The sequence below is a fragment of the Girardinichthys multiradiatus genome, chromosome 17 (genome assembly GCF_021462225.1).
Source record: "Girardinichthys multiradiatus isolate DD_20200921_A chromosome 17, DD_fGirMul_XY1, whole genome shotgun sequence".
Lineage (NCBI taxonomy): Eukaryota > Metazoa > Chordata > Actinopteri > Cyprinodontiformes > Goodeidae > Girardinichthys > Girardinichthys multiradiatus.
In genome coordinates this window covers 21,438,913-21,453,036 of record NC_061809.1, presented here as the reverse complement: position 1 = coordinate 21,453,036, position 14,124 = coordinate 21,438,913, and the positions used below count along the sequence as shown (strand labels likewise).

Here is a 14,124-nt window from a genome sequence, read left to right as displayed (position 1 = left end):
ACGGGGCCATTCACTGCTTTGTGATTAATGCCCTTCTTGCCTGGCCTGTCAGTTTAGGTATCTGAGGATGTCTTGGTAGGCTCACAGCCTAGTGTTCTATGAGATGTACAAAGCCTGAAATATTTTTTAAACCTAACCCTGCTTTAAGCTTCTCCATTACTTTGTCCCTGATCTTTGTTTGCTGTGTTTATTTGTCTTTGTGATGCTGTTTGTTCTCTAATGTTCTGTAACACACATAACAATTGCATTTATACAGAGATTAAATCACAAATGCTTGCCACTCTGACTAGACTGTAAATACACGGAACTTTATTGCTGTGACGTGACAAAATGTGAAAAAGGTTTAAGAGGCATAAAAACTTTTGCAAGGCTCTGTATATTAAATAATGAACACATTATAGTTTAAGACGGACAACAGCGTCCGGCAAAATGTTAATTGACAGTGTTGGACTTTTCCTGATTTAAATCCGATCAATAAAACATCCCCTTAGACTGAATGGGTGTGTTTTTGAACTCTCGGCCAGCGTCCTTAATCTGACAACACTTTAAAAAGTTGGATGGTATGCTTACAACTTTCCATAGTAGACCACTTTTATGTCACAAGTTGACGAAAAGTGTGCGTAAAGGTGCGTTTCGCATCTTAAATATGCGTAAAAGTGTAAGAAACGAGCCCATAGTTTTGAACTCTAGGCGTTCTCTCCATTTACTCCGCCTCTTTAAGTCTGCCCTACATATGTCTGCTTCGGGCTTTTTTCGTGAGCGCAGCCAGCTCTGAGCTCTGTCCTGTTATTTGCAATATCACCACCGCTGCGTAAAAAAAAAAACAGCCGCCGCGCACCGCTCGGAAATGTAGTTATTCTTGCGCACAAGGCGGTCACCAGAAAATGGACCTTAAATCAGAACTGCTCAAGTCGATCTGGTACGCTTTCACATCGCTGGACGTGGAAAGGTGCGGGAAGGTGTCCAAATCCCAGTTAAAGGTAAGCGAAGAGGGGTGGAAAAAAAAAACCAGGGAATCAGGCTCAAACTGCTTTTTTGTTTTGTTTTTAATTTTTATTTTGAAAGTCTAAAGCCAAACTAAATGCTATAAGTATGGCTGATTTCTTGTGAGATTGTTTTGTGGTATGTAAAGCAAGACTGGAACACCCTTTCTAAACATTTAAGAATTATTCCATATACATGTAAGCCAGAGATACGAAACAAAGTCCAAGCTCAAAGTCCAACTCTTTCCTGTGGCCTAAAAACAAATGGTGACTCAACATTTTTACTCAGTGTTTTGTTTTTGCTTTTTTTTTTTTTGCTGTTTTTCCGTCCTCAGTACATTTTATTTTACTCTGTCCAGTCTGCACACGCCTTTACTGCTTAGAGGAATCCCAGGAAGTGGCAGACAGCTGTCCTGACACGCTACCAGCCACTGATGACAGGCTGCCTGTGCTTGTGTGTCTTTGTGGATGTCTGAAGAAACATGGCAGTCCAAGGAGATTTAAAGTAGTACGTTTACATTTGTTTTTCCTCCACAGGTTCTTTCCCACAACCTGTACACAGTTCTGAACATCCCACATGACCCGGTTGCCCTTGAGGAGCACTTCCAGGATGATGATGATGGGCCGGTATCTAACCACGGCTACATGCCCTACCTCAACAAATATATACTGGATAAGGTACAGCTGAACGCTCTGCACCTCCATCGTTTGCAACAGAAGTTTTGACACAAAACTGTGTGGATCGTTTTCTTTCTGAAAGACCCAGCGACCAGCAGTTTTTTATTTAAAATATCCTGGTGTTTTAAACGCTGCTATGCACTCCTAGGTTCCCTGGAAAAGAAAAAAATCCTTAGCATCACACATCCTCTACCATACTTAACAGTGGATATGAGATGCTTTTCTAAACATTCATCCTTTGCTTCACAGCAAAGGTTGTTATAGTGAAGCTCAATCTTAGTCTTATACATGACCAAAGTGCTTTCTAGTTAACATCTCAGTAATTTATTACAAACTTAACATGTTTAGTGATGTGAACAGAATTCTTCTCCTGATGTACAGAGTTGGTATTTGTGTCACATTATAGTTATACCCCAGGGAAACAGGAAAGTATAGATTATTTATTAATATATGATCAAATTAAAAAATAACTTATAAAAAGGTTAAATAGCAAAAATGCCAATAAATGTGTCACCAGGGATTTTATTAGCATGAGGTAAGGCATGAGAATAATTTATTTTAAGGCTTTTTACACATTTGTATCAGGAGTGGCAATAAATGTACAGGGCACTATATATTATTTAATACACAGTGTTGCTTAGTACCTATAGAGCAACCTACAAACAACTAATATCACACTTTTTTCTTTTTGAAACTGCTATTTAGGCCAGATTCAGCACTTCAAAGTAGCACAAGCTATTTATAAAATGTTTCTAAACTAAGCATTTTAAATAATTTATTAGCGAGCAGATGTTTCAGGATCAGTTTGAGGACAGTAACTGTCATATGACACTAACTGGGTTTCTTTTTTTATTTATTTAAATTTTTAATTTTTTTAACCGTGTCCTGTCCGGCAGAGTATCGCTCAGAATTGTTGTCTGAGTGCCAAGAAATTTCCCAACAGATTTACTTTCACAAGCAGAGCATCACAGCTAATGCTTTAAAGCTCTGCTTGATATTTATAAAAGAAACATTATTATAAACTTCTTTGGGATTATTTCAATTGTTACGGACACGGAGACTGAAATGAAAAGGAAAAAAGAAGCTCAAAAAAGAGAGAGATGGGGAGAAAAGGAGGAAAGAGTGGAGGAGAGAAAGAAGGGTGAAGAGAATACAAGATTACACCCTGCTTGCTTATACACCTGCAGCTGTTTGTTTTTTTTTACAAAATAGTACACGGTAATTCTGAATATAAAATGTACTTAGTGAGAGGTGCAGCCCCATATAGAACATCTGTGTATCTGTCAACACCTGAAGCTTAACACCTGTGAGTATGAGTGTGGACGTGCTTTTGTATACAAGGTTTCTCCACAAAAATATGCAATATTGAGTGTGAGAACCCACAGACCTGCCCCATGGTCCCTGGATTGACACTGAGGAGATCTGAGCCACAGACATCCAAAGGCCCCCCAAAGCACAGGAACCCCAGGAGAACCACTGCCGGGACTACCGCAACCCCCCCAGAGAAGAGCAGTGGAGAGTCCCAGGGGAACCACCCAGCAGTGACAATGCAGAAGCCCCAGGGAGCCGCAGTGACGAGCCGACAGGCCCCGCCGGCAGCCGTCCACGCCCGAGCAGATCCAGTCATGGACCCAGAGACCCAAGACCCCGGGACACAACACCCCCCAAGCAGAGGCCAGACAGAGCCCAGAGGCTCAGGCCCCGACAAGCAGCCACCGGGAATGAGCCAGCACACACCAAAGCACCCGGCCCCGGACACCGAGAACCACAAGTACACCAGCGGGCAAAGACTCCAACCACCGGCAGGTGGTGTGGCGGGGAGGAAGCTGATCCAGGAGAGGGAGCAGTCTAAGACCCAACCTGTCGCAAAAAAAAAAAAAACAGGCACACACAGTCACAATCACCCACTCCCACCCTCATGCATACACATAAAATCACTCACACCCAACGTAAGGATAAACAACAATGGACGTCATACACTCACTCACATTCCCCATGCATACTCTATACTCCCAGGTCCAGGCGCCGGTACACCCTAGGGGCAACCAGCCCCCGGACCCAGGAGGTGGTCCCCTTCCCTCCTGGGGCAGAGGCAGGCAGTCAGCGCCGGTACCGCCCAGACCCGGGTGACCCTGGCCCAGCTCCCGCCCCCCCGCCCCGAACCCAGTCCCAAACAACCTTCATCCACCTCCGGTGAGGGGGCTATGTACAAAAGAACCTACTACCTAGGTTTCTGAGTAAAAAATAAATACTCACATGGAAATAAAGCATTATAATTATAAAATAATAATGCCAAATATGACAATCCTTGCTGTGTATTTTGAATGTTGTGTAAAATAATAGCATGTAAAATATATTTTTCTGAATCTATATAATAAATCTGAATGTAATAATAATATTTCATAATAATATATAATATATTTATATAATAAAAAAATCAATAAATACATAAACTTGTTATACAACAGAAATTATATTATTATTTATAATGATTTATGGTGTCTGACTCTTTTTTTTTTTTGAAAGCCCAGCCTTTATTCGAGGAAGTATGTTTTGGTAGTTTACCTAAAGAAGCCTCATTTTTGGCATAAAGAAGCCCCAATATGAAACTAATACAATGACTGAACAGTGATCTTACATCAATTTATTTAAAAGATGTCCATATTTTGCTATAAATCTACAAAATATTTGTGAATATTTTGTAAAGGAATTGTTTAGTGGCTTTTGTTGCAGTGTGATGTAACCATGACTGATTCTTTTTAAACATCAGTGTGTGGACAAGCTTTCCATGAACCAATATTAGACTTAAAGGAGGGTTTAATGTGGTTTAATGTGTGTCTGTACTTTCAGGTGAAAGAGGGGATGTTCGACAAAGAGAAGTTTGACGACCTATGCTGGATGATGACCATGAAGAAGAACTTTAACATGGCGTCGCAGAGATCGCTGCTATCAGAGAGAAACTGCTTTAAGCTATTCTGTTTGTTCAACCTGCTTTCTGAGGACAGTTACCCACTGGTGATGATAACAGAGGAGGTAAAAGACACTGACTTGATCTATTTAAATTTTTGATATTCTGACAAAATGCGAAAAATTAGCTTATTCTCTTAATTTCCTTGTGCTTGTTATTCTCAGCTAAAAAAATCTACATTTAGATTTCTAATAAACGTCAAAAACATGCTTTAAAAAGTTAATTTGTACACTTAATATCTACCAATTTTAGCCCAGATATCTATGAACCATTAAGACATTGTTTTGATGTGTTTCTAACAGATATGTGTTGTCATTACTGTCCTGTTTTGCATTTCTTTGGTGTGGGATGCTGTAGAAAGTATCTTCATTTTCATATTCTCTGTCTTGGCACCTAGCTTGAGACAATAAAACCACAACTAATCCTCTCCTGGATAAGAGTGATAACTTCATTTAACATCCAGAACAAATAAATATGACACATAAACTGATGAACAACAGACTCAGAAAGACTACGCCTTTGGTTGTTTTTCCTTTTGTACCTAATTTTGACACCCTCACCTGACATTAAATAAATATTATATAAATCTTTCTGCTTTTACTTGCCTTTTTATTTTATTTTCTGGCTGTGTTTGCATCAAATTATTAATTATTCTAAAAATACAACCAATGAGTGAAAGAAACTTGAAAATCCTTTCCTTTTGTTTTTGTGTTTGTTAAATAATGCTTTAGAGAAATAACCAACCACCTAATAGAAATTAAAATACTAATCAGGTTAAGAATTACTGTTACTGAGCGTCCAAAACAACTCTGACACTGAGATGGTTTCAGATTTCTTTACAGTGAAAAAGAATTAAAGCTCAAGTAAGTTAATGAGGCCCTTCCTTCCTCCACTTCCTCCATAATGCTTTTGGTTTCCTCTAAGTCAGAAACAAAAATACCCTAATGTTGTACAATAAGCACAGTGGTGTTCTGGAAAGGTATATGAACAAGTGCTTACAAAAAATATTCCCAGCTGTGATATTTCTGCAAACATTTTTTCCTGCTTTTAGGTAGAGTATCTCCTCAAGAAAATATCCACAGCAATGAGCCAGGAGTGGGATGGGAAGCCCCTAGAAGACCTTATATCTCAGGATCCCACTGTGCAGGAAGAAGGCATGTCCGTGTGGACATTCCTGGAGCACATGAGTACGGGCCAGCTGCTGAGGGCCATCAGTGCCGAGGCCTTCAGCTTGGCTTTGGATGAGGTCTTCCTGGAGATGTACCACAATGTCCTCAAGAGGGTGGGTCATTCTGGATCCACTTGAGAAGCATGGCTGCTCTCTAAACATAGTCTGAGAGTCTGTTCCTTGTTTTGCAGGGTTACATGTGGAAAAAAGGGCACATGCGCAGGAACTGGACCGAGCGTTGGTTCATTCTGAGACCCTCCTCCATAGCCTACTATGTCAGCGAGGACTTAAAAGACAAGCGAGGGGACATTCAGCTGGATAAGAGCTGTGTAGTAGAGGTTGGTGAGGAAACATGTTTGGCAGGACTTTGACCCGCCTAGAATTGGGCAAACACACATTTTTAGCATTAGAGGCTATTTGTCTCCTTTTTTCTGTTTCAGCCTGTTCCAGACAGGGAAGGAAAACGCTGCCTGTTCTGTGTGAAAACCCACAACAAAACCTACGAGATGAGCGCTTCTGACCAGAGGCAGAAGGTGGAGTGGACTCAAGGTGTGTGAGAGGCTATGACCAGAAAGGCAAATGGTTGAATTGAATCTGCACTGATGTGGGAGGCTGTTATCTGATCAGCAAAGATTTTTTTTTAAATGGTCTCGACAGTTATTGAAAGCTGGTAAAGATGTTTAAAAAGGACAAGAATATTTGTCTCATTTATTGCAGTAGCATAAGGCCACAGATTACTTTCAGTACATTTACTAAGAATAAAAAAGTTCCACTTAATAAACAATAATCATTATAAACAATCATTTTCACACCTCTTTTTTCATATTTTGTCATGACTCAACCACAAACTTTGTAGTATTTCATTGGGAATTTATGTGGCATACCAGCAATAATTTGCACATAATTGTGAAGTGGAAAGAGAATTTAAAATAGTTTTCAAAATGTTTGACAAATAAAAATGTGGTGTTCATTTACATCTAGGAACTGAAACTGTTTTCCAGTTTTATTTGCAAAAAAAGCTAAAGATCACTTGGGTTGGTAGGAGGGCACCAGTGAACAACTATTTTAGTCTGATTTGGACTTTGACTGGGCCATTCTAACAATATGCTTTGATCTACACCACACTACTGTGGCTCTGTGTTGATCAATGTAATTAGAGATGCCCTTTCTCTGCTTGGAGATTCAATGCTCAGCTACTCTTGCAGTGGGAGCTCAGACAGCTGGGTTCATGCTGCTACTCTTTTTTTTTTTGGCTGTTATGGTTACCGGGGAAACACAAACAGCAACCAAACTTGGGATCCAAGGTTCTTGTTCAAGAATTCAGTCTTTTACGAGATCCCCCTGACCAGCTGTCACCATGGAAGAGGTGGCACGTTGCTCCATGCAGGGTTTTATCATGCCCCATGTGCATGCTAGGAGATGTATTTTACCAATGTGTTTCGTTCCCGCTCCTGCTGTCAGGTTTGATCAGTCCAGTCTGTGTTCTCCATGTGGCTGGGGTGGACTCCCATAAGAAACGAGTGAAATGGTGACAGAGTTAGATATGGATGGGTTATGTAGCAGATCAAACCAGAGAACGGCAGACATTTGTCTTAGCTAAAAATTTTAAACAATATTCTATTAAAGGATAAAGTTATGTAAAAACAGGACAGCTCTTTAGATATTTATTTCTTTATTAAGAAATGTTCACATTTGGAAAGAAAGTAATTTAATTGCATCTAACATTTATCAAATGTTTTTATGCTTTACTGGAGGAGAACGTTAGAACATCCTACGCCCTAATAGCTAGCTTTGCCCTCCTTGGCTGAAATAACTGTGAGAAGCTTCTTGTATCCATCTACCAGGTTCTGACATCAGTTTGAGGACAGTTTTCCCCACTCCTCACTTTCAGCTGTGAGATGTTGTAGGTCAATGAAGACATTTTATGTTTTTTTTTAGAGACTTCTTTTAGCATCTTGCGGTTTGCTTTCAGGCTAGAGTTACTTGGATGGCCAGACCTTGGCATCTCGGCAGTTGTTTTAATTGTCTCCCCCTTGTTGTCATGATCTGCCATTTTGGACTTTGTTTTTGGTTTTATGTTTGTTTATTTTTTTAGTTAGGTGTTTCTATTCCTTTGGGTTTAGTAGTTATGTTTGTTTATTCCTTCTGTTATCCTGATGTTAGTTGTGTTTTCTCTCCTGCCCCATAGCTTTAGTAGTTCTTTCTCCCCTCGCCCCATAGTTCCCTTGATGGTTGCTTTCTCCTTTATTTATTACTTAGAATGGTTTTCTCCTCTGGTTATTATTATTATTAGTAGTAGTACAATTCTCCTTGCCTTCTTTGGGTTTTTCTTGTTTAGTTTCTCGCTTAGTGTTTCTGTGCTTGTTCATTGTTAGTTAGGTTTATTTATTCTTGCCCCATTATTCTAATTTATGAGTTCCCTTTCCCCTTTGGCCTAAGACCCCTTTTTGTTATTATTTACCCAGTTGCTTGTTCCCCTTAATATTAGTTGTTCCTTCCCCAGCCTTGCCATACAGTATAGTTCCCTCTTGATTAGTTTTTATAGTAATAGTTCTCTTCGTTTATCCCTCATGTTTTAGTTCCTGTCAGTCAGTTATATTCTGCTATTCAGTAAGCCTGCTTATTTACGTAGTCACTTCCTCGTCCTTAGATGTAGTTCTTCCTAGAGTTACTTTTTACGTCAGCTTATGTTTAGGTTTCTTTTCCCTGTTTCTCCCAGTTTAGTTTAGTGTTAGTTTCCCCTCCTGTCTCTGGGTTTCCTAGCTCCAGTCACCATAGCAACCTCCATTACCTCAATTCCCTTCACCTGGCCAGCACACCTGTAAGCATTCATCTGATTAACTACTCCCCTCGTTCCCATTGTTTCACCATTCACCTTCCCTGTAAATAAGCTTACCGGTTTCAGTTGTTCCCCGTCGCCTCGTTCTGCTAGATACCTGCTATTCACCATTCATGCTCCTGCGTTATTCCTAGAATCCCTGTCAGCCTAGTTCCTGTTCAGCTCTTGTAAGTTCCGTATATCTTGTTAACTGCTTCCTGAACTCCTGGCAAAGTATCCTGCACTGTTCAAGCCTTTCTAACAAATTATGGATCAAAACCTTACCTTCTGGCTCCCAAGTATCTCCCTACAAGCTGGTCTGACCTAAACCCACTCCCTGACACTTTTAGACTATTTTCTGTACAGAGGAATGGCTGATTTCATTGTCTTTTACATCCCCTTTAAATCCTTCACCAGAATCATGAGCTGCTACAATCGTCTTTCTGAAGGCCTCAGGCAGCTACTTCGATGTCATAATGGTGTTCATCCTTACTCCAACAGTCAGAAACTAACCAAACTAAATAAATGAGGTTAAACAAGACAAACCTCCTGCAAAATGCTCAATATAGCTGTTTGGGATTTTAGCTATTTTAAGAGGTAATAAATGTAGGCAATGTACTAATTCATTCCTCAACAGAATTTGCATTAAAAAAAAATTTTTAAATGATCTTTTCAAGACTAATACACAATATAAAATTACTTCTACATTATTTCTGTGTTGCTGCCAAAGGTTTTTCAACAACGAAGATTGATTTCTGTGGCTTTGAGCTGAAATCAATCTGCAGATTTCCCAAAAATGTAATGGTTGACATCCAAAAAGGAGCCTACTCGTCATGAAATTCATTAGGATTTTACAAATTCTTGCACTGTTTCACTGCAATGATGGAATAACTATTTCACTTATTAAAATGTCTGTATCTGCACTTACCTGCTCAAGTAAAACTTAAATAAAAGGTCTGTATCTAACCTCCACAGCCATTCAAACAGCCCTCCGTCTCCAGCGTGAGGGTAAATCCTCCTTTCACCAGGAACTCAAGCTGAAACGCCGCGTCCAGCGAGAACAGAGCAACCGGGAGCGCAGCCGGAGCACACGGAGCAGCTGCAGCAGCCGGAGCAGCCAGTCAGATGACTCGAACTTTCAAGAAATAGAGAGAATGGAGAAAGAGAAGCAGGATTTAGAAATTGAAAGCATCATTCAGGTGAGATGGGCCAAAAGGTAGAGTTTATCATTGTTATGATTTTAGGAAATATTTGTACTTCATCTTCTGTGTTTTGCAGCATGCCCGAGAGTTGGAAATTCGCAGAAGGGAGGCTGAGGAGAGGGAGAGGAGGAAACAGAGGGAGGTGCAGATGGACCTGGAAAGACAGCTGAAAGAGGCTGAGATGGTTAGTTAAAGTTGCAAATGTCAACCAGCTCATTGACTCTGACGTGTGAAAACAGGAGCCAAATGTTGACAATATAAAAGTCATCCTTTAAATGTTTGGAAAACTAGTAATGGCATAAACTGAGATGTGAGTTCAGCCACAGGTCTGCTGTACCTGTTTGTGTCCAGATGAGGGATAGCATGCAGGCCGAGATCCAGGAGAAGGAAAGGAAGTCCGAACAGCAGAAGAAACGGATCCAGGAGCTAGAGCTGACGCAGCAGAAGTTGGAAGCAGCTCTTAACATGGAGATCCAGGCTCGACTGGAGGAGGAGAGGGCCCGTCAGGAGCTGGAGAGGTTACCTTGGCTTCCTTGCATCACATTATAACCATGTTTACAGAAAGGTATTATGTTTTTTTTATTTTTAATTGAGATGTTTTGTCACATCCTTTTCTCAGGTTGCTGGAGGCTGAGGAGGAGAAGAAGAGGCAGTTTCAGATCCTCCAGGAGCAGGAGAACATCTTACAGAGCTTTAGCTCCACACGTGTAGCCTCAAACGGGACAGTAGATGAGACCACCCAGTCGGCCCTCTACTCTGCCTCTCTGGAGCTTCGGAATTTGCAGGCGTCTCGTCAGAGGAGCCATCAGCGCCTTGAGGTGAGAAAAAACACACATGTGAAGAAAAAACATAGTTGGGAAATAAAATTCAAACACAGATGTTACTTTTGTTGGATTTCCAGGAGATGCAGGAGAGGTTGAGAAATGCCAGTCAGCACGTCCGGCACTGGAACGTACAGCTAAATCGTCTGATGACGCCTATCACTCCTGCAGGTACGGTAGGATTTCACTGTGGTGTGACTGCTGCATTATAAAACGTTTACCAACGGCTTCATGTTTCAAGTTTATGTCTTCTTTTTGGGTTATTATTTGTTAGAATTAAATTTTTTATTATATTACTTGAATCAAATCTTAGCATTTTCTTCCACAAGCTTCTCCCAAACCTTTAACTTTGTTGTCCTTAAGCCACTTTGTAACTAATTTGGTGGTATGTTTAGGGTGACAGACCATTAGAAAGAACCATTTGTTCCCAGGCTTTACCTTCCTGGTTGATGTTACAAGACAAACAATCAAGCAATGCACAAAATAAACCCAGGTCTTGCTGTTGTTTTGAGATGTTGCTTTAATATTTCCACATAATGTTCCTTTCTCATGATACCATCTATTTTGTGAAGTGCACCAGTTTATTCTGCAGCAAAAACCTCAACAACATGATGTTGCCACCTCAGTATTTTACAGTTGGGATGGTATTTCCAGGCTTGCAAGCTTCTCCATTTTTACTCCAAATGTAATGTGGGCCTTTAAAACCAAAAACTTCAGTTTTAGCTTCATCAGGCCATAGGACATGTCTGCAAAGGTCTTGTCCTGATGTGCATTTGGAAACTGTAATATGTGTTTTTATGTTTCATTTGGAGAGATAGCCTTGTTCCCCAAGTGGCCTTTCAGCCCATGTCAGCTCGTTTTACTGTGAATAATGGCACTCTCTTACAAGCTTCAGCCAACATCCTCACAAGGTCTTTTGCATGTATTCTTGGGAAAATACACACATTTAACACCAAAATATGTTCATCTCTGGGGCACAGAACCCATCTCCCTCCTGAACAGTATGATGGTTAGACATTTCCATGCTGTTTAAACTTTTATATAATTGTTTAAGCAGATGAATGTGGCACCTTCATTTATCTGGAAATGTTACCCAGGCACGAACCAGACTTGTGGAGGTCCATACTCCTCTTCCTGATATCTTGTCTGATTTCTTTCAATATTTCCTTTCCATGATGCCACACAAGGAAGCAGATTATTTGCCTTAAAATACACCCACGGGTGTGCCTGCTTTCAACTCAGATGTTGGGAATTAACCTATGACAAGCTTATGAAGCTATGAGATCATCATCTGGGCTTTCCCAAAATGTTTGAAGGCATAGTATGATAAAAGTAAGAAAAAATATTTCTAATTCAGAAAAAGTTATCTTCTGAACCCCAGACTTTTGCAGCAATCCCTCATTCTTTGCAGGAATGTGGTGACAGGGGAGGGGAGCAACTGCTTTTTAGCAAGAAGACAAAGAGAATAACAAAGAGAGCACATATAGGAAAAGCTCTATCCACAACTTCAACCAAGAACAACACAGAAGCACTGAATAAGGACTACTTTCTCTGGTAAATGAAAACATATAGAGTACTCAGAGATAATGGAGGGAATAGATCTGTCAATGAATTTGACCAGGTAAAACACAGTTAAGCAGAGAAGCACTGGGTCAGGAGTGCCTTCAATGGAAAAATCAACAGAGAACAGAAAGTTATAGAAGGGAATAGCACAGAACATCACAGGCAAAAGCAGAAGCCCAGACCCAGGCCTACTTTCTACCGCAGAGAAAAGAACACAAGCCTGTGACAGCAGTAGCCCTGATTGTGTCTCTAACTGGGAGAAAACACACAGCTAAACACAGAAGCACTGGACCAGGGGTACCTTTTTTATGGAAAGAAAACAGAGACAGAATACAAGGTTAGATGAGCCTGATAACTAAATAAAAGGTGAAGACATGAAAAATAAAACCCAAGTAAGTTTCATTTGTGCTCATCTGTACAGTTATGACAGGAGACATGTAATTAATGTTTTGTTGAAGAAGATATTCCAGATTTTATCAAACGTTTTATTTGAATAGAAAAGAATGGATACAATGTTGTCAAAGTAGTGGCACCTCTGCAAACTTAAGTAACCAATAATCATATGTAATTAATTGATTGACTAATTAATTTTATTTGGCTACAAAAATTGCTAATGGAAATATTACAAATTTAAACTACATGGCCATGTTTTTCTTGTAGAGCGTTTGGAAAGTCGCCTCCAGTCGAAAAATGCTTGTCCCAAAACAGAAGGAGCACTGGCCAGCAACGAGTTCATCTGTAAATACAAGATCAGGAATGAACAGGACAGCAGGATACGGGGAGATGAGTCTGAAAAGCTGGTGATGCAGCTGGAGTCCACCTGCCTGTCAGAGGAATCAGGATGTTAGAGTTTTAATCACATTTCAACTGGAATTTATCTTAAGATGGAGCAATACTATTAATTACATAACGTCTATAATATAAAAACCTTTTGTTAAAAGCGGTAAGTTGGGAAATTTCTGTACTCTAACAAATAAGAGAAGGGTTCAGATGAATCACAGGGAAACCCCTTGGAAGGATGTGATCATCATTATTTAAAAAAAATCCACACTTTCTGTAAGGTGTGAAAGATAAAATGTTCTTCAGGCAGAAAGCATTGAATCCTATTTATATATGGAGCTGTGTGCAAAGATGGAAAGTATTAATAACATAAGAACCCATCTGATTGGCACCCAGTAAGAATAACAGTTTTGTACAATAAATTGTCTGGTGGAACCAAAAAAGACTGTGTCCTGTTTGTCATTTCAGTTAAAAGTCTGAATCTGTTTTTGCTGGTTTTCTTTTGCTCTTTGTCATTTGGTGGTCGAAGAAACAGGAAATTATGTGATGCATGTGCTTTACTACCTTGCTTTGTAACAATATTTTTGTAGTTGAAAAACAAGATTACATATCGAGGTACTTATAGTGTGCAAAAGTTTAATTATTGTTCAAAGACTAGAAGGCTGGTTCAAAGAATGAACAAAGAACATTTTTACAACAATCTTGTTTTTTCACAAAATGTAGTTTCTTAAATCTGTTAAAAGCATATTAATGTTTGGCATAAATTTGATGTGTATCTCAATAAAAACCTTGGAAATTATGAAATGTTTATTATTTAACTTATGTTACAACTGAAAAAAATCTAACAAGTAGTAAAGTTTGTGAAAAACAAACTTTCTGTCAGTCTTCCAACTTTTGGCCACAACTTATGTCGCAAAGCCTTAACAGAAATGTAATGCAGTGTAAAAGTCTATAAAATACTATGCTGCTTTACTTTCAACTCAAGATGGTTACTCAGATCAGAGAGACTTTGCATGTTTCATTCTCAGTACGTTTCACACAGAAAGACCAATTGGCTCAGCACTCCTACCTCAGCACTCCTACCTCCATTTCCTTTGCTGAATAATCACCAAATTCTGTGTTAATTAAGCACTCAATTTGACG

The 14,124-nt window shown here is 39.7% G+C and overlaps 1 protein-coding gene across 1 annotated transcript; it reads left to right on the top strand.

The window, feature by feature from the left end:
• Positions 1–727: 727 nt before the first annotated feature.
• On the top strand, positions 728–13,780 carry def6c (DEF6 guanine nucleotide exchange factor c). Its single transcript, XM_047390128.1, has 12 exons — positions 728–980; positions 1,521–1,661; positions 4,512–4,694; positions 5,681–5,911; positions 5,989–6,135; positions 6,238–6,346; positions 9,591–9,814; positions 9,894–10,001; positions 10,169–10,335; positions 10,437–10,635; positions 10,719–10,809; positions 12,862–13,780. Exons 1-12 carry the CDS (start codon positions 885–887, stop codon positions 13,047–13,049), a joined length of 1,884 nt encoding a protein of 627 aa, XP_047246084.1. The 5' UTR covers positions 728–884; the 3' UTR covers positions 13,050–13,780.
• The last annotated feature ends 344 nt before the right edge of the window (positions 13,781–14,124 follow it).

Coding starts and splice junctions, on each gene's coding strand:
- def6c (XM_047390128.1), top strand. CDS start 885: ATGGACCTTAAATCAGAACTGCTCAAGTCGATCTGGTACGCTTTCACA. Junction 5,912..5,988: donor ACCACAATGTCCTCAAGAGG/GTGGGTCATTCT, acceptor CTTGTTTTGCAG/GGTTACATGTGGAAAAAAGG. Junction 10,636..10,718: donor GGAGCCATCAGCGCCTTGAG/GTGAGAAAAAAC, acceptor TTGGATTTCCAG/GAGATGCAGGAGAGGTTGAG.